This window comes from Pygocentrus nattereri, chromosome 25 (genome assembly GCF_015220715.1).
Source record: "Pygocentrus nattereri isolate fPygNat1 chromosome 25, fPygNat1.pri, whole genome shotgun sequence".
NCBI lineage: Eukaryota > Metazoa > Chordata > Actinopteri > Characiformes > Serrasalmidae > Pygocentrus > Pygocentrus nattereri.
The window spans coordinates 17,332,271-17,351,995 of NC_051235.1; the positions used below are offsets into that span (position 1 = coordinate 17,332,271).

Here is a 19,725-nt window from a genome sequence, read left to right on the forward strand (position 1 = left end):
ATACCATCATAACATCATAACATCTTACCATCATACCATCTTACCATCATACCATCATACCATCTTACCATCATAACATCTTACCATCATACCATCTTACCATCTTACCATCTTACCATCATACCATCTTACCATGAGTGAGAGGAAAAACTGCACGCATTTAATCCTTAATGGAACCATCACCTTCAAGAGATTTTCATCTAGGCTTAGGTGTAAATGCCTGAAAGTTGTTTCTAGGACAGATACAAGTAATGCCTGAACAAAAAAGGCCACAAAAAGGCTTTTTGGTTCCTTAAAGAGCCATGTTTTAAAAAGGGATTTGCGTGGAGAACCTAATGCAAAGGTTCTAATCTGATCATTACAATAAGCGTGTTTGGAGCTACTTTACACTTTCACTGTTCTGAACACAGTCGACTGGTACAGTAGCTAGCTGTCTCAGTCTGCCAGTGCGACGCTGGGATTTATAGCTGGCATGTTCTTTATATATAACTTTCCAGTTTCTGCTTATCTTGCTCTCCATCAAAGGGAACATGATAAAGCATGCGATTCCTGACACACCATCTCATTAAAAGATGATGTAAGAGGGCCTGTATGAATTTATACTGTACATCTGACAGCATGCGTTTTCACCTCTTGGCCAGGCTGTTCCCTATATAGTGACAAGGGAATGTATGTGATAATGATCACATGTGATACAGGCATAATAAAAATGCCATGATACCACCGATTACACTAATCACACGAAGTATAAAGGCACGAGACATGTTTGGAAAAGGCCAGCATCACTGAATTTGACTAGAGCATAGCCTTCACTTTAAAGGCTATTCAGACATTTTCTATTAGTCTCAACTGACAGCTTGGCTCACTGGAACTGTTCTTGTAAAATGACAAATTCCTCTCACTTGTTGGCTGGAATTGACTGAATGTCCTTTCAATAATAGTCCTAAATGATTCTATTTCCTTGAGCCTGATGAATTACTTGATGTTACCTTGGTTTGGAGACAATACTCTGACATTTATTATAAAGTAAAATTTACCTTCTGAGAAACAGCACTCATTAGATGGCCACTTACACAAACAGAGATGACAGTCACATCCAGTTATATAGTTTTTTTTGCTGCGTTTTTAAGTACATTTCTTAATGATGGCTTTTAAAGACTTCCTAGTTTGTTGTTTTCCAGTATTTTGGAGCTTTTGAAACGTTGCATGGTTCGTTACTGTTCAGCCTTTTTGAACAAACTCAATTAAAATTGGTAGATTACATGTAATCCATATTGACCCTGCTAGACTTCATCAAATACCAGGACATCTCTACCAAAATCTTTCTACCCCTGCCAGGACAGGAATGGGTCAAAATACTTTAAAATCAGACACAAAAGCAAATCACTGACCACATACTCAGGACTCTGACTTGGCTGAAGAGGAGAGTCCACAAGCAAAGACTGAAGAATCTTTTATCTTAGAGTTTGGATTTCTTTCCTATTTTCATATCACATTGATATTTTGCCACAGACATTTATCTTTATGAGGAATGCTGGGAACACTGTTTGATCAGAGCAGGGTAGCTCTGGGTAATCCTTTTACTTCCTTTGCTACTGACACTCTTTCTCCATCCCAACGATAATTTCCAGCAATCATCTACCTGGAAAGACACTGATTTTCTTTAAAAACATATGAAAAACAAAACTTCATCTTCAAACTCGGACTACATTGACAGTCCTGTACTGTTTCTGACAGCACCACATGGCATCTTTTAATCTTTGTAAAGTCAGAATGATCTACATAATCCTACATATTTCATATCCTACACATTCAAGTTTTGCTGTGGAACCTGAACTGTACTGCCAAGACTTAATCATGTCCTTCTACACTGCCCTCTGGTGGTTAAAAGCTGTTCGTCCTCCCATTGTAGAAAAACGCTGACTGCATGTTTTTTCTTTCATGCGCATATATACTAATAAATCTGGGTTAAATGAAATTAATCTAGATAATATGTATTCCAGCTAAGATTGTGGTTGGGAAGCCCCCCCCCCAAAAAAAAAAACTTGCACAATTTGGCAATATTCATGTTTAATTCTTTAGTAAGCGTTTGTTGGGGCAGTAAAGCAACAGCATTGTTGTTAAATGCTGGGGGCAGAGGCAAACTCCACAGGGCACAGTACATACAGCAGAGAGACCACTCTCTCACGCTCTCGCAGAGTCCGCCAGGGCCGCAAGAACAATGTCTAGTTGAAAACCATTAAAAAAGCAAAAATCACATAAATAACTTCAGAGAAAGTGGAACTGGATTTAAAAAATTTTGTTGTTTTGGAATGGAAAAAACTTTTAAGTGGGTTTAATTTCTCATCAATGGTTTCACAACGGAGTATGCTCACGTCTTCTTGGCATAAAAAACCCTGAGTAAACTATGATATCACGTCAAAAAAGTTAAATTAGCTCAATCAACTTTGGGACTGACTTCATTCCAATACAAGGGCCTCTGGAATGTGTTGTTGGATTAAAAAATAAAAACAAACAAAAAAAACAAACAGAAGAAAAAATCTAAAAGTTTCTAGAACATCGGCAGTTTGCTCTGAATTCAATATCCCACAGCTGTTAACGGGATTTTGTAGTTTTGTCCTACCCACAGTTCATAACACCCTCCGTCCACACATACAGTCATGGGGAAAATGAAAAGTGGGCAGGACAAATTTTCACACAAGTCATGCAACGTGTTATTCTGTTGTCTGCTGATGTTTTCCACTGTTGCTTTGTGAGGACGGCTGTGCTCTGCAGAAATCAGGCGACGCCGAGCAGGTTCCAGTTTGAGTTACTGTAGGGGGCAGTAGAGGAATCTCTATTACTGCTGTTTGCACTCTGCAGGTTGGGCCTCCCCACTCTAGGGAGGGGAGAGGGAGAAAGAGGGAGGGAGAGAGAACACCACATTTAGAACATTACCACAACCCAAAGACTAGAACTAATAGAGCATGGGAGGGAGAAAGGAAGATTTAAAAAAAGGTATATATGACACTAAAGAGTGGCACAAAACCAGAATGACCTATTTGAGACATGTAATGCTTTTTAGTCATATATGTACTGTTCTATGGCTTTCAGCAAACACCCCATAGAGAAGTGCTCCTTGTGCTGCTTTTAAGTACAACTTAAGCTGTAGTATTCTCAGAAGAGGAACTTGTTCACCTGGCTAGTCACAATCTGGTGATTTACGTCAGAAGTAAATAAAAACCATGATGGTTGTAAAATACAAAATACTTGTTCATTAGCTAGCAATCAACTTGCCTCTGTGGATTTTAGCCTATACTGTAAAGTTTGTCACTTGGCCAATTTGTGCTGTATCAAAAATTGTGATGCATCCAACTTCAAAGGGAGTTCACGTAGCGCCTCCTGGTGGAAAAATCATTCTTCCCAATAAAACCGAGTCGACTTGAAAGGAGCACTAATTCTGCTGCTACTGAGGCTCCACTGCTCTGCAAAATTTCAAATATTCCTTGCCTCAACACCCCTGATCCAGCACATCAACTGATTTTGAAGTTGAACTGCATTAGAGGATTTGTAAATCATTATATGGATGTGGCATGATAAACATGTTAGCATATTTAATAAAAGCACCACTCTTTCATTTCTCATATATACCTTCAATGGGGAGAGAGTATGTTCCAGCACGAACAGAACCAATCCAAAAAACCCAATCCAACCCCCACCAAGTGCTCTGCCATGGTAACCTACATCTCTGGCTCAAAACTCAGGGACTGAACTCGCTGCTAAATAGACTGTTTTAGGACCTCAGGTCTTTGTTACTGAAAGGTCCTCAGGCATCAAGTAGCCCTATTCTCTGATAATATAAAACCCAAGAAGGAATTGCTGCTAGTGGTAAGCTAGTTTTTGGCCCAGAAACAGAGGTCTTTGAACAGAAAATAATGACCCAAGACCGTCTGCACTAAATAGCAGCAAAAAATGCTTCAGTTTCATGTTCATCAAAATTTTTAAGCATGTGATATTTAATACAATTTCCAAAATTAATAAATAATTTAGTACAAAAGTCATTTTAATTTTAATCTAATTAATAGCACTGTTCAGCAGTTCTTCTAATGGGTTTAGGATGGTTCTAAATAGCACTGACAGAAAAGACAGAAAGACAAGAACACAAAGGCCTTCTCCAGTCCTCAGACCTAACAAATGCATTCTAACTCCTAAGAGGGCCTGGACAAGGCCTTCTTCAGACAGACCAAAAGAAAGAACAAAGAAGATTAAATGGAGCATACTAGGGACAGAAACGAAATAGGGTTAACAGTCAGGAAAGTATGGTGGTGAAACGATATGATGAGACAACATAGAAGCTCAAATGAGGGTCGGCGAGCACAAGACCACAGTGAAATGAGCTCATGACATTTCTTCCTTACCTAGAAATGCATGAGGTGAGAAATGACTTATGCCTGTAATTGGGGGAGAGTGAGGTTCAGGGTAGGAGGGGGAAGGAGAACAACCAATCACCATTAACATCTCAAACATTTAAAACAAACAAGATGGCTGTATACTGCAAAAATACAAAACAGCAGGACTGACAAAAAACAGGACCATTATGACAACGACAAGTACTCAAAAACACAAACATTTGATTTGTGAGACAGTACGGAACAGGGATGTGCATTCTGAATAATTCTGATATTCAAGTACCCATAAGAATTAATGACCAGATAGCATATAAAGAATTGATTGGTGAGACAGTGCTACTAATTAATTCCTTGTCCCAATTTCAAAACCAACCTTAGAATCTCCCTCCTCCTCCTCTTCATCCATTTCATCATCTTGGTCCTGTTTTGCAAAACATATCATCAGAGACATTAAAACAAAGGAACAGATTAGTTATTAAAGTAATAGACTCATACATACCTCCTCTTCACCCTCATCAAGCTCTTCTTCCTCAAACTAAGAACATACACACAGACAAAAAAATAAAAATAAAAATCATGAGCATTTCCATAGCATTATACATCTACACATACACAAAATGCTAAATTATTAGCAGTTGTTGCACCATCCTAACCCAACAAACAAGCACACACTGATGTTTAAGCATGTTTAACATCATCATTTTAAAAATTGTTAACTTAGTCATTAAAAGTTCCCCTAAAAGTAGCTTGGCAGTGTGCATGCCCACGTTGGGCATTAGGCACAGATGATCTTTAAAAATACTTAGCAAAATTTAGTTTATCATTGACTCTCTCACCCGCGACCCTGAGAGAGAAGCAGCTCAGATAATGTGTGTGTGTGTGTGTGCGCGTGTGTGACTTTCTCATTGCTGATATCAGATTACACTGAACCACCATGCCCAGGCCTATCCTGTACAGTAAAATGTGTCAGCATGTGGAATTGAAGCATCTGTGAGCTACCGTGTTTTCTGCTGTCTCAAGTTCTGCACAGTGATTGTTTCTGATACACACACATTCAGGACGGGATTTAGATCACTGCGAACTTATTATTGACTTCTTTCATCAGAGGAACAATAAAAAGTGACTGAAGTGTAAAATCCTATGCTTTTGATTGCTGGCTTAAAATGGTGATATGTGACCGAAAATAACACAAATCTTTTGACTTTTTGGTTTTGGAAGATCATCTTCTTTTCGTCAAAAGACGTGACAGAAGGCATCCAGAAACTACATAGGAAGAGCAGATTAAAATGCAAAAACACCCTCATTTCGATTTCCCATTATAAGCCTCTGTAGGCCATTTTTAAAAATCTGTGTAGTGCAGGAGGGTCAGTTGATTTTGCCGCTCATGAATACGCAATATAACTTAGCTTATGATTTGCCATAGTCAATTAGTGTTTGTAACGTGTAACACCAAGCCAAATAAAGTGTAATTCCTAAAGGGTGGTCAGGGGTCAGTATACAAAAAAAAACATAATTTAGATATTATTTCATGCTCTGCAGTGCCCAACAAATGTTGGATACTTTCTGTTGACGTAACATTTTGATTAAGATGAAAAAATACTGTGCTGGGCCTTAAAATGTTTAAGGAGAAATGTTCACTTACGCTCTCATCATCCTCCAGTGCCTCTCCAGTGAAGTACAGCACAGCTCTTGGTACTATCCTCTCCCTGAAGAAATGGCCAATTTCAAAATCTGTGGCTAGAGTGAACTCAGAGTCCTCATCCTGTCAGAGTACATGAAAACAAAACAGGTTCTCAACACAATGCTGCATCAACACTCTAAAAATCAATTAAACATAAAAATATTAATTTAACTTACATTAGGTCAATGTTATTCACAAACTAATTACCAACAACAGTAACTACTGAAGATACTAAGGTATATAAAAACCTATGAAACCATAGTAATTTATGATAAAACACCAGCACTGTTCTATGAGATGGCCTTTTTCTACTAGGCAGTGAAGTACTACACAGCACAGTTGCTGTTCTGGACCCAGATCTCTCTGCCAAAGTGCCAGTCACATCACACAACAGAAGCGTAAATTAATTATGTTTTTTGGTTTTTATTAAGAAACGGCTGCCATCTCACTTGACTGGCAGTGTTTGACCAATCAATGGTCTGCACTATTTCTCACATCTCACATCTGTACACCTGCAAGAAGGGTAATTAAATTAGGGCTCCAACAACTAAACAACATTACACAAAAATCATTGGCAACGAATGTGGTTATCGATTAGCTGGCTTGATGATTTTTCTGCTCCCGATTTACATGACCTGACTGAAAGAGGGAAAATATAGATAGGTTCAGCATGGTGAGTAATTGCTAAAACTGTAATGAAAATAAATTAAATTAAAATTAAATAAAAAAGGCGTGTTTTCTACTTTTCAGTTAGCTCTGGTTAGTTTAGTAAAATAAATAGTTAGCTGAAGGGACGAGCTGCATTTTCACAGAACTGCACAGCTAAGTTGTACATATCCCTCACCAGAGCTGTTTGTGCACTAGAGCACACAGCCTGCATATATATGAATATCTTTTGAAAATATCTTTTTTTTGGCCTTCCAGCCTCATGAAAACAGAGCTTTACGTCACTGAACACTTGCTTTATGTATGGTCTCCAGAGTGGAGATTTTTAAAAATCCTTTTCATGTGGACAGATGTTTTTGGAAAAAGCTGACATACTGCACATGGTTAATGCGCTTTCATGTGTAGTGAGCATGTTTAGGGCACTGTGTGTCTAAAACAGCTGTGTTCTCAGTAATGACAGGTTGGATAATATGTTACTTTACACACAAACTAACAAATTTATCTTTGCTTAATCATTAGAGGAGAACTAATTTGACTAGCAATGTGAAGGTTTTGTAGAATTTAACTACCTCCACAATGGTACATGGGCTGCCATGTAAGATGTTTCGGTTATTTGAGTACTTTTCAGACTAAACAATACAGTGATCTATTAGGGCAGTGAAAAAGGTTTATATCAGTAGTTTATATAAGTAGCTAATAGCAGTTTTCTTTGTTTTTAACAAATATGATTTAGTAGATAAGGTCCTTGTATTTTTTAATTGTTGAAAGAAGCTTGACAAGAAATGTTTACTTAGCAACAGACTACTAGCTGTACTTTATTTTCCAGAAGCAATAATGAACTGATTAATCAATTACAGAAACTGTTAATTGCAGCCTTAAACTAAACACAACACAGGTATTCGTTTATGATACTATAATGGGTTTGTAATTGTACCATTCCTTACCCTACTGCCCAGCGGATGTATTTTCTGCTCACATCAGAAGGCTTTTATAGGATCAGTTTTAACATTTGTAACTGCTAAGCTATTTGGCATAAATGCGAAAGGTCAGCTACAACATACACTATATTGCCAAAGGTAATCGTTCATCTGCTTTCCCACGCATATGAACTTGAGTGACATCCCATTCTTAATGCATAGAGTTTAATATGATGTCGGCCCACCCTTGCAGCTATAACAACATCAACTCTTCTGGGTTTAGGAGTGTGTTTATGGGAATTTCTGACCATTCTACCAGAAGTGCATTTGTGAAGTCAGACACTGATGTAGGATGAGAAAGCCTGGATTGCAGTCTCCGCTCTAATTCATCCCAAAGGTGTTCTAACAAGATGCGGTGAGGCCAGTCAAGTTCTTCCACACCAGACTCACTTATCCTATGGATCTTGCTTTGCACACTGGTGCGCAGTCATGTTGTAACAGAAAGGAGCCATCCCCAACCTGTTCCCACAAAGTTGGGAACATGAAATTGTCCAAAATCTCTTGGTCTGCTGAAGCATTAAGCATCCTTTCACTGGAACTAAGGGGCCAAGCGCAAATCCTGAAATAAAACCCCACACCATAATCCCCCCACCACCAAACTTTACACGTGGTACAATGCAGTCAGACAAGTACCGTTCTCCTGGCAACCGCCAAACCCAGACTTGTCCACCGGATTGCCAGATGGAGAAGTGTGATTCATCACTCCAGAGAACATGTCCCCACTGCTCTAGAGTCCAGCAGCACTGCTTTACACCACTGCATTCAACCGCTTTGCTGCTCGGCCATGGAAACCCATTCCGTGAAGCTCTCTATGCTGGTCTTGAGCTAATCTGAAGGCCACATGAAGTTTGGAGGTCTGTAGCGACTGACTCTGCAGAAAGTTGGCGACCTCTGCGCACTATACGCCTCACCATCCACTAACCCCGCTCTGTCATTTTACGTGGCCTACCACGTGGATGAATTGCTGTCGTTCCCAGTCACACTTTGTTATAATACCACTGACAGTTGACTGTGGAATATTTAGTAGCGAGGGAATTTCACAACTGGACTTGTTGTCCGAGTGGCATTCTATCATGGTACTACGCTGGAATTCACTGAGCTCCTGAGAGCGACCCATTTGTTCACAAATGTTTGTAGAAGCAGTCTGCAGGCCTAGGTGCTTGGCATTATACGCCTGTGGCCATGGAAGTGATTGGAACACCTGAATTCAATGATTTGGATGGGTGAGTAAATACTTTTGGAAATATAATGTATTTTGAAATTGAGCGCCAAGATCATGAGAGTGCCTTTCAGAATTGTATAAAATGGTGTCCTCTGTAAAGCCATGTCTATGTAAGTCAATGCAGAGAAACAGACTTACCAATTCATTATCTGGAGAAACTGTGAAGGAAGAAAAAAGAGAAATTATATAACAGGTTCGTTATTTAAACTAGTCAACTACTCCTGGTCTCTTGTATGTAGTTTTTTTTTATTAAATCAGCACTAATTTCCAAACAATTCTACAAGTTTTGTACCTTTAATGGGGTTGAAGAAGTTGAAAAAGGAGTCAGTGGGCACTTGTTTAGTGACCGTCCTTACGATGCCCCGGCCCTTGTGCTTCTGTTTCTTCTTGATTGTTTTGACTGTAACATCTTTGCCTTTGTACCAGTCAATCTCACATCTGCCGTCAGAAGGACAGGAAAAATGACAGGGTGCTTGTTCGCATAGCAGGCACTAAAGTTCAGCAAACACTGAGTTTTTCACTGATCTTTCACACCTAGACAACTGGCTTGTGGTCAGCTTTACAACCCCAATTCCAATGAAGTTGGGACATTGTGTAAAACATAAAAACAGAATACGATGATTTGCAAATCCTTTTCAACCTATTTTCAATTGAATACACCACAAAGACAAGATATTTAATGTTCAAACACATAAACTTTGTTTTTTTTGCAAATATTCACTAATTTTGAATTTGTAGAAGATTTTTTTTGAAGATTGTTTAACTTAAAAAACTGCACAAATTGTGCAGACTGTACCTAAAAACACAGTGCTACCAAATCATGTGCTAGGGCGACAAACTGAAAAAGTTGGTAGCACCAGTGGAACCAGTGGAAAAGTTAGTCTGGAGAACTGCTTAGTATGCTCAAAATTTCACTGTGTAGTGAAATGCCACAATCAGCCATTAAAGACAACAGTGCTATGCCGAATTCTGCCCCATCCCAATAAAATCTTGTTCATCACACAGGCATGGATGCTACATAATATTTGAGATTTCTTTGTTTCTACTTGTAAACATATAACTTCAGTTTAAACACTCAAGATTAACAGTAACTTAAAAGACAAACAAACAGACATGTTCCGTGCTGCATGATGTGTGCATGTGACAGTCAGTTGCTTTTCAGCACATCCCCTGTCTAAAACGTCTGCCTGCAGACAAGTTTTGTTCATTTCTTATAGCTCATAGCAAGTCTTACTGTGTCCAAAACAACAGTGAAAAGTCTGTGCATCCTTAATGAAGACCTAGATGCAGTTTGAGCAGGCTGAGAGACGTGTTGAGGACGTACTTACGTAAGGATTTGGGTGACTACTGACTTCTAATGTTTGTTAGCAATGTTAGCCTCACAGCTCCAGGTCTTAACCAAAGAAGCAAAATCTGGATTCCAAACATGTATTGATTACATTTAGAGAAAGTGGGAAAGCTGTACAATTACCACTTTTTAGACAATTAGACACTTACCCCTCACAGTCAATAATCTCTGGCCCTTCAAATGAGAACGGATCCTCAGCTTCTGGTTCAGATTTCATCTTGTACATTTTTGTGAGGACGGTGTTTTTAAAGTAGATGTTAGGTTCAAAGTGAAACTCTAATGTAAAACTCTGCCAAAAGGAGATAAACCACAAAGACACACACACACACATAAACACAACGCTCTCACTGGGTGTACTGTAGACAGCTCAGCAGAAGGCCATCATAAGTAACACAAGCACAATCTAAAAAAATGCAATTACAGTAAACAGTAATTACAGTGTTTTCAGATCACAGATTAAAAGGCTTGGACTAGGCATTGTCAGTGGGAGGGAATTATCTTTTGCATAGGCTGTTAGACTTAATTTATGCATAAAAAGAGTCCTATAATACCTCTTGCTGGCTACAATGTGAACAATACACTGAAAACAAAATTGGATTGGTCCTTACCATAGGCTCATCAGGACCAGAAAATATTACTTTAATGTCTTGTAGATGTCTAAGTATTGGCTCATCGTGTTCCTGGAAGAAAGAAAGGTGGAGTTATTGACTGGTCAGAAGAGCACCTTGCTGGGTCTGCACTTTCATAAAATGATCACATCATATGTTTCTCTCATCACATTATGCTTCAAATACTATTGACTGTACTTGCATACTGTACTGAAACAAGTAATGCGCATAATGTGACAGGGAATAGACTTACAAAAAAAACAACTGAAGAGGTGCTGTATATCCATTTGAAAATGACATTTTTGTATATACCTTTTTTGAAATAAATACCAGCTAACAGAAAAAATTGTATTTATAATATGCATTTCTTGTATGTGTAAAGCCAACTCTACAAGGTACTTTAAGAAAACAAAAGAAACAACTGGTCAATCTGGTTTGAAACTATTCAATTCTAAAACTCTGCAGTCTGTGTACTGAACTAAATGAACTAAAAAATAGCTGGTCAATACTATAAACCACTGCATTCCAAGTACTTTAACCTTTTTATAGTTATCTGTTGCTATTCTAAACCTTTTCACTCAAAAAAGTACCCCCCTCCGAGTTTCAGCCGTCTGTGGCTGAGAGTCCAAGACAGCATAACTGGCCTCATCTCTTGCTGGGTTGTTAGAAACAGCATCAGATTCACTTAATTTTGCCAAATATACTACATATACAGCAAATGTGTCTTGGTAAGTGCACACATGCATGACATTTAACATATGAAACAAACCATTAACAACAAAATAAAACATTTAACTAAGGGGCAAATAAAAACTACAATGGAATATATAAAAAAAACATGAGAGCAGATACACGAGCCTACGTAAATAAGCTAAACGAGATGAATGTGAATATGTATATATGTGCAGTGTCTGAGGAGACATAATACAGTATGCATCACATACACCATATGACCCTGTCCACTATGATGCGAGCCAACAAACATCTGTTCGCTGACATCACAGAAGTGCGTTAAGCTATCCAGCGATGTTGTTAGTAGCAGTTTGGAATGAATGGCCTTGTGTGTCTGAGGAAGCACATGCTAGCCTTCAACGTGCTTGGTAGCATCATGTGATGGGGAGACCTAACTAGCACGAAGGTCACAGCCATGACTAAATTAGGGGAAAAACTGAAGAAGATTAGAACTCCCTCTACAGGTAATTACATAAAACATATATATATATATATATATATATATATATAAAACAAAAAACAGAAATATAATTGGAAGCCAGCAAAAAACCCAACTACACATAGATGTGAGCAGTCCAGTGGAAATGTAATCATATACAGTACTGTGCGAAAGTTTTAGGCATCTAAGCAAATTTGTAAACAGTTTTTTGTAAACAGTAATTTACCTCAGCAGTGAGTTTATCACAATATACATTAGAATAAAGTCATATTCATAATTCATATAAACATAAAAACAACAAAAAGTAACAAGAATTTTTTTGGTCCATATTTTTTCCTTGTCACCTTCAAAGCCACCACAGAGACTTGTTAATATCATATATCATTATTAATATTCTATAAATTTGGTTTATTCAAATATTAACACTTTTCTCAGCAATTAAACACTTACTACACAAATAAATAGATTTTGAAAATGTGTCTTGGGTGCCTAAGACTTTCACACAGTACTGTAAATGTCTTTAATCTGTGTAGAATTGCCCTTGGCCCCTTAAAGGAGGTATATTTTACTCTTTTTTTCCCCTCAGTTTAATATACTTGTTCTTTAAAAGACATCTGTCCATCCAGATTTAATTTTAAATCTCGCTGACTTTCCAGTTACACCTAGTTCAGCAGCAAAAAAATCTTGGGATCATAATTGATTCAGATTTATCATTAGATCAACACATAGGCAGCATCTCTAGGGCATAAGAAAATGCCCTGTCCCTGCTTGATGCAGAAACACTAGTACAGGCATTTATTACTTCTAGGCTAGACTACTGTAACGCACTACTATCAGGATGTACGAGCAGGAATCTAAGCAAACTTCAACTAGTCCAAAACGTTGCAGCCAGGGTCCTCACTAAAACTAGAAAATTTTTATCATATCAGTCCAGTGCCATCATCACTTCACTGGCTGCCTGTTAAATTCCATATTGATTTTTTTTATTTCAAAGCAGGAGCAGCAATCACAATAAAAATAAGATGGTAACATTGATAATATGTTCTAGTCCTTGCTTTAGATTTTGTTGTTTTCTCCCAAGTTAACAAACAAAATACAAAAATACAAGGGCACAAACCAAAAACCCCACACAATCCCCATTTAGCATTTACAAAAATCTGCTTGTGCCAAACAAAACATACATTAGCACCCACCCGTACAGAGATGCAAAGGCAAATGCACCAACCGACATGACCAAAAGACAATACAAAGGCAAATACGTCTCTACCTCAACATCTATACATAGGGACAAACACCATATAAATAAATAAATAAAAATTTTATTATTTTCCTTATTGTATTTATAATCAGTTGGTGGGCAGGACTGATATCGAATCAATATACAGTATAAAAGAATTCCACTTGGAAAGAAGGAGTCAGTATTACCTTTCAGAGTATAAGCTATTTTCTCCAATTTGAAAGAACACATCACATATAAAATTCTTTTATTGACATATAAAGCCCTACATGGGCTCACTCCTGAGTACCTGTAAGACCTTATTTCCTATTACAAGCCATCAGGACTACTCAGATCACAGAGTGCTGGCTTAGTAATAGTTCCTAGAATTCATAAGGCTGCCGCTGGGGGGAAGAGCCTTTTCTTATAAAGCCCCCAAACTCTGGAATGATCTTCCAGAAAATGTTCGGGACTCAGACACAGTCTCAATCTTCAAATCTAGGCTGAAAACTCACTTGTTCAGTTTAGTTTTTGGTAGGTAATGTTCCCCCTTAAATAAAGGCAGCAGATCCAGGGGTCCTTGGACACAGGGAATTATAGTAAACTGAAACAATGGTGCTGTCGTCCTGCCACTCGCACGCGGTCACACAGGTTTGTGGACGATGGAGCGGAGGGATGCCAAACTGTTTCAGTCCTTTTAGTTAAGTCAGACCTGCCGGAGTCATTAGCCACATCTCCCTGCCTTTTTTCCAATTATACGACTGCCCACATGTCTGGCTGGACACTGAAGGACGACTGACTGTCGAGCTCTCCTGCTAACCACTTCAGACCAGCTGCCCACGCCCCAGCTACTGCTGCCTGCCTTGGACTAGCTGCTGGGAAAACTACATTAATGTTTTCATAGACCCCTAGCTATTACTACTACTAATACTCCTGCTATTAATATTAGTAGTATAATCACTTGTAGGGAGTTTGACCAGAGGAGGATGGGTCCCCCCTTGTGAGCCTTGGTTCCTCCCAAGGTTTCTTCCTCAGTTCTGAGGGAGTTTTTCCTTGCCACTGTCACCCCTGGCTTTCTCACCTGGGGGTTTTTACATTCTTGTTAAAACTTTGTCTTTTCTGGAATTCTGTGAAGCTGCTTTGTGACAATATCAGTTGTAAAAAGTGCTACACAAATAATTTTGATTTGATTTGATCTGTCATATGTGAAAGAAATAAAAAGGCTTCAATTCAGCATTTTATAGTGTGCTTTAACATAGAATTTTCTGATCCGTCCATCTCATTGGCCGTTTCTGTTCAGGGTTAAGGCACATGTGATCTGTTGTGGCTTTTTGTGGACTTGATATGGCTTTGACTTAATGTTGTAATGGCAAAATGCTCAGTGGAGCGCTGAGAAATTGAATAATGCTCAGAATCGCAAAGTGCAGCCCCCCTTCGACATAGAGTGTTGGCGCCATTGCACATCACAAGGTTGAGAAGTTTGTGTGAATGTGTTTGTTGTGCAGGGGCCTTTTATGTTTAAACCATTAACCACAGACCAGGATGCAACTGGGTGTTTCAGAATGGTAAAAGTTTGCATTCACAGCCCTGTTATACTTTGAGTGCATGGCGGTTACTGATTATACTATCTTGCTGACTTAGCCGACACATGAATTTAGTGCTGTCCTATATAGACCCCTCTTTCACAGACATCTAAGTAACGTGTGCTTATCTTAGACTTGTCCTATAACTCAGTTTTGTATCACTAGTCTGATTAAAGTCAGCAAACCCAGTACTTGTCATCACCCATGTAGTCTAGCAGTATAGTATTATAGCAGTTTTCAAGAGCCAAGAACTGACATATTCAATCAAAAAAGGGATTCATTCAGAGGGCACGTCACGTCAGTATTAAAATAAAATACAGAAACTAACCAGGTGCTTATTGGCCTATACAACAGAAGGCTAGAAAACATGGCTCACTGTAAACCTGGCATCCAACAACATCACATTTTTTTCTGTTTTCATCAGAAATGGTGCTTGTTGTGAAATGTGGGGAAGGTGAGTGTGATTATAGGCACTGCTTTGCCATGACATAATAATGGGAAAGAAAATCCCAACAACCTATTGATTTATACACCTTGTTTCGAAAGGAAAATATGCCAAAACATCAGAAACTTCACATTTCACAGTTTTTCGAATAGAATATACCATGACAGGTAAAGCATATTTGAACTGACAATTAAAATGTTGGCTTGTTTAGTTGAATTTAAAAAATACAATTATTAGAGAGAGAGAGAGAGAGAGAGAGAGAGAGAGAGAGAGAGAGAGAGAGAGAGAGAGAGTGAGAGAGAGAGAGAGTGAGAGAGAGAGAGAGAGTGAGAGAGAGAGAGAGAGAGAGAGAGAGAGAGAGAGAGAGAGAGAGAGAGAGAGAGAGAGAGAGAGAGAGAGAGAGAGGAAAATGACATGCTCACCTGAAGCATGTCGCTCAGCATGTCCACACTGCGGAATATGGTGAGCCAGAATTCCGGAATTCCTTTGGGGTTCTCCTCAGCAGCGGCCTCCTCCTTCGGCTCCTCTATAGAAGCTTTCTTCTGTAGCTCGTCCTGAAAAGGTCGGCCAGGCTCAGATTACACACCTTACTCTTAACCACAAAGAGAAGGCTGCGTTCTTTGGTGTGCACAGACATTCTAGCAAGTGTCTAGGTAACAGGATCAGGCCCTACACCCCTCTGTATACTCACAGTCATTAAAATATGAAAGGCAAAAAAACTTGATTCCTTATCAGCTGATCAAAACATATAGTCCTCATTAAAAGCTCATCCTAGATCAAATCTCATTATCTGGCACATATTTGAAAAGATTTTCAAGCATGTAAAACTGAACGCATTGTAAACGTCTGCTGGAACAGGTGTCAACTAGATGTAAATTTAGTTAAAAATAAGTTTAACATATCGCCAGAACTTTTGCACCCCCCCCCCCCCCCCCAACCCAGTATGACACATTTAGTGAATAAAAATTAATCATGCATTAACTGTACAGAAAAGTGTTCTCTGTGCACATGAATTAATTCTATGGTTCACTTTGGAACATTTACAGCAGGGATTCTCCACTCCATAACAGCAAATATATGATTAGCAAATATAAATATGATAATCATATTTAAGTACATACAAAATAATTTTATTAATGATTATGGATTACGGTAATTGTCTTACCATACACAGTTCTACTTCATAAAAACACACACTGAGAATATAGTTTGTTTAGCTTTAAACATGTAGCAGTTTTTAAAATTGCAATATTGTGATAATCACTAATGGTTTTATTGTGATAAAACCATGATAAAAGGTTAAAAAATAATATTAATGTCATTTTTTTACTACTTACTTTTTATGCATGTTAAATAAATAAACTTATCATACAAACTGCTAATCTCAAAAGGAATTACTGTCATTACTTTGTCTATGGTATTACCTTGAGTTTAACTGAGTAACCGTGACAGCCTAGTGTGAACCAAGTGCACACCAAAATGTGAAGTTCTGGTGCTGCTCCAGCTTCATTATTCTGCCTGCTAGTGTTACTGGATAAGTCCACACTTTCCAGTACTTAAACCAAAGCAATTAAACTAATAAATATGGGCAGAGCTTGAAAGAATGTATAATGCTTCAACACTCAGGCAGCTGTAACTGGAAAGCAACTGGAGAACCAAACCAAAGAAAAAAGTTAGATGTAGAGCCACTCTAAAACTTTACGTTTAATTGAGCAATACTCACTGCTAGCTCTTCCTCCTCGTGGTCACTGTGCCATTCACACTCCTCATCTGTAGGTTCCACCGCACCCGTTACAATTTCTTTCCTCTGGAGCCAAAAAGGAATGCAGAATGAAATAAAACACCATGACTGGTGAACTGAAAGAGCCTGAACTCCACTAAAACTGTGTAAGCCGATGAGGGGAAAAAAAGCCTGAAAGCCCCAGACAGCTTTTTTAGAAAATTAGCTTTGAGTCCTTGGTTGCAGGCATGAGGTTTTTTTTACCTCAAAGAGTCTTTACCATAACAGCGTCAAGAAAGGGAAAAAGTTAGAAAACTACATCACTCTTACAGTATACAGTACTGTGCGAAAGTTTTGGGCATCTAAGCAAATTTGTAAACAGTTTACCTCAGCAGTGAGTTACATGAAAATATACATTAGAATAAAGTCATATTCATAATTCAAGTAAACATAAAAACAATAAAAAGTACCAAGAATTTCTTGGGTCCATTTTTTCATTGACACCTTCACAGCCACCACAGAGACTTGTTAATATCACCAATTACATCATGAGCACAATTTACTGAAGCACTGATTGATCAAACCAGGAGCTGCTTTTTAACTACATATAATAATGGGCTTCCTTAAGGAGCGGTTCGAAATTGGTTAAACAAACACACTCACATCCATAACATCACTATTTATTATTTCATCATTTTATAATTATTAATTAATAATCTATACATTTTGTTTATTAAAATATTAACATTTAAACACATACTACATAAATAAATAGATTTTGAAAATGTGTCTTGGGTGCCTAAGACTTTCGCACAGTACTGTACATTCCAGGATGTTAACCATGGTTCCGATCTAATACAAAATCCACATCTCCATAAATCTGCTACTTATTTCCTTGCTGTCATAACGAAACCTTGTATCTGAATGTTACAGGAGAGACAACAATGTTCTTAACTTTCATGTATATTAATTAGTGGTGCGCTTTAATATCCTGTGAATGCCAGAATTGTTTTTTTTAAACACTGTTAACTCATTTTCCTAGTTTGGCCATTCGAAGCACCTACACTGGAGCCCAGGTGCTTGCTCGCTGTATGTTGCTATGACTCCTCAACTGTAGTCCTCTTGCTGAAATGCAGCTTTTAAATGGCCCATTAATGAGTTCCATTACGGATCTCTTGATAAAACCAAAATTATTTTCATGTACGGTCATGAATTTGTTTATCGTCAAATACATCTAAGAATCATTTCAACAAAACACACCACTGATGTGGAAATGTTAATAATTTTGCAGACTTTACTGGATGGAAATGTACAAAACAACTGGAGACTGGAAAACTACAGTTTGACAGCCCTAAAATTAGTGCAATTAAAATTTATGTCAAGTCATTTTGGATCTTTTCTGTTGGTCCATTTGTCATTCAATTTTGATATAATGGCAATGAAATTTGGCCTAAACTAAAACCTTTGTTTAAAAGTGCCATATAAAGTATTTATTCAGCATTTTTAAATGTTCTCTGATGTCTACATAGAAGGTATGTGACTTTGGTCAGGGTGAAAAATGCCCAGATGTGGTTTTACATGCCCATTTGCATCCAAATGATTTGGCCCTAGAACAAAACAAGCTGTTTTCCCTTTTTTAGTGGATTCATGAATAATTTGATAAGCTCTGCTCCAATTTGCTGGTTAACAGTGAGGCACTGCAATGGCTCACACAGAAGCAATATGTTGAAACAGACACAGGCAGAAAAATAACATTGCTCTGTATACATACTACGTCATTAGACTATTTAGTTACCTTAAATTAAAGCTGTTAGCTCACTATAAAGCTTTCAACTTAAAATGATCTGGCTCCAACCATCATAGAGCGGATGAAATAACACAGCATGGTTCCTACCTACAGGTTTTGGTTGGTGTTGTGATGATAAAGTTAAAACTGCCACTCTATAGAGTGTTAAACGATGTGTGATACTGTCCAGGGTTTAAGAAACTGTCCAGAAGGGAATGTGCAGAGAAAACGAAAAACTTCGAATTAAAGTTTTTCAGGATCTTGTTAAAAGGCTAGCTTCCTATTCACTGACGTATTTGGCGAATTTTTCTGTTACACCTTAAATGGTGCCACGTTACAGTCTGGCATGTGTACAAGCTGTAACATTTAAAGTGGAACAGAACATTCGATAAAGAAGCTGGCAAATAGGAAGCCAACTGTACCCTTGTATAAAGATGAACATTAACCATATCTGTTAATTTTGGCTGGGCCTTCTGTAAGAAAGTTGTAGGTTCTTTGGCAAGAGCATTAAAAAATGCAGACCTTGCCTTTAGAGCCTGGAACAAAGGATAGTCTGCCATTTTCTGCTGTTTCTCTGTTGCTGTAGTATTTAAATTTTGGGGGCATTAGTATTAACAAGTCAAGACTCTCCTTATTCTAATCCGCCAGTGTAGATACAGTTTTCCATTCTATGGCACCTTAAAAACAAAAGCTCACTTACGAGTTCACTTACGAAGGCACTAAAGTAGCATGTGTGAAAACAAACCACAAAGGCAGACTAACCTTATCAAACAGTGGCTGATAGAGTGCAGCATACTTTCTCTCTAGTTCGTGCACCTCTTCGTAAAATTTGGCTTCTATGTGCGCACTCTTGACTTGTAGATTCTTTAAGGCATTGACTCTTCTCTTGACAGATGTGGGTAGACTGCAGGGAA

The 19,725-nt window shown here is 38.2% G+C and overlaps 1 protein-coding gene across 5 annotated transcripts in view; it reads right to left on the reverse strand.

The window, feature by feature from the left end:
* Positions 1–2,053: 2,053 nt before the first annotated feature.
* nap1l4b (nucleosome assembly protein 1-like 4b) overlaps positions 2,054–19,725 on the reverse strand; it is a 21,881-nt gene continuing 4,209 nt past the window's right edge. For 4 of the 5 annotated variants that reach the window (XM_037534629.1, XM_037534631.1, XM_037534630.1 and 1 more), the window contains exons 4-14: positions 19,574–19,715; positions 17,029–17,112; positions 15,728–15,859; positions 10,891–10,962; positions 10,432–10,571; positions 9,227–9,372; positions 9,073–9,092; positions 6,031–6,150; positions 4,888–4,923; positions 4,762–4,809; positions 2,054–2,878 (exon numbers count right to left, since the gene is read on the reverse strand). In XM_037534629.1, coding sequence (XP_037390526.1) covers positions 2,840–2,878; positions 4,762–4,809; positions 4,888–4,923; positions 6,031–6,150; positions 9,073–9,092; positions 9,227–9,372; positions 10,432–10,571; positions 10,891–10,962; positions 15,728–15,859; positions 17,029–17,112; positions 19,574–19,715 — 979 coding nt within the window. In that variant the 3' untranslated portion in view covers positions 2,054–2,839. Of the gene's footprint in view, positions 2,879–4,397; positions 4,431–4,761; positions 4,810–4,887; positions 4,924–6,030; positions 6,151–9,072; positions 9,093–9,226; positions 9,373–10,431; positions 10,572–10,890; positions 10,963–15,727; positions 15,860–17,028; positions 17,113–19,573; positions 19,716–19,725 lie in introns of all 5 variants that reach the window. The other variant, XM_037534628.1, reaches the window with a different exon arrangement.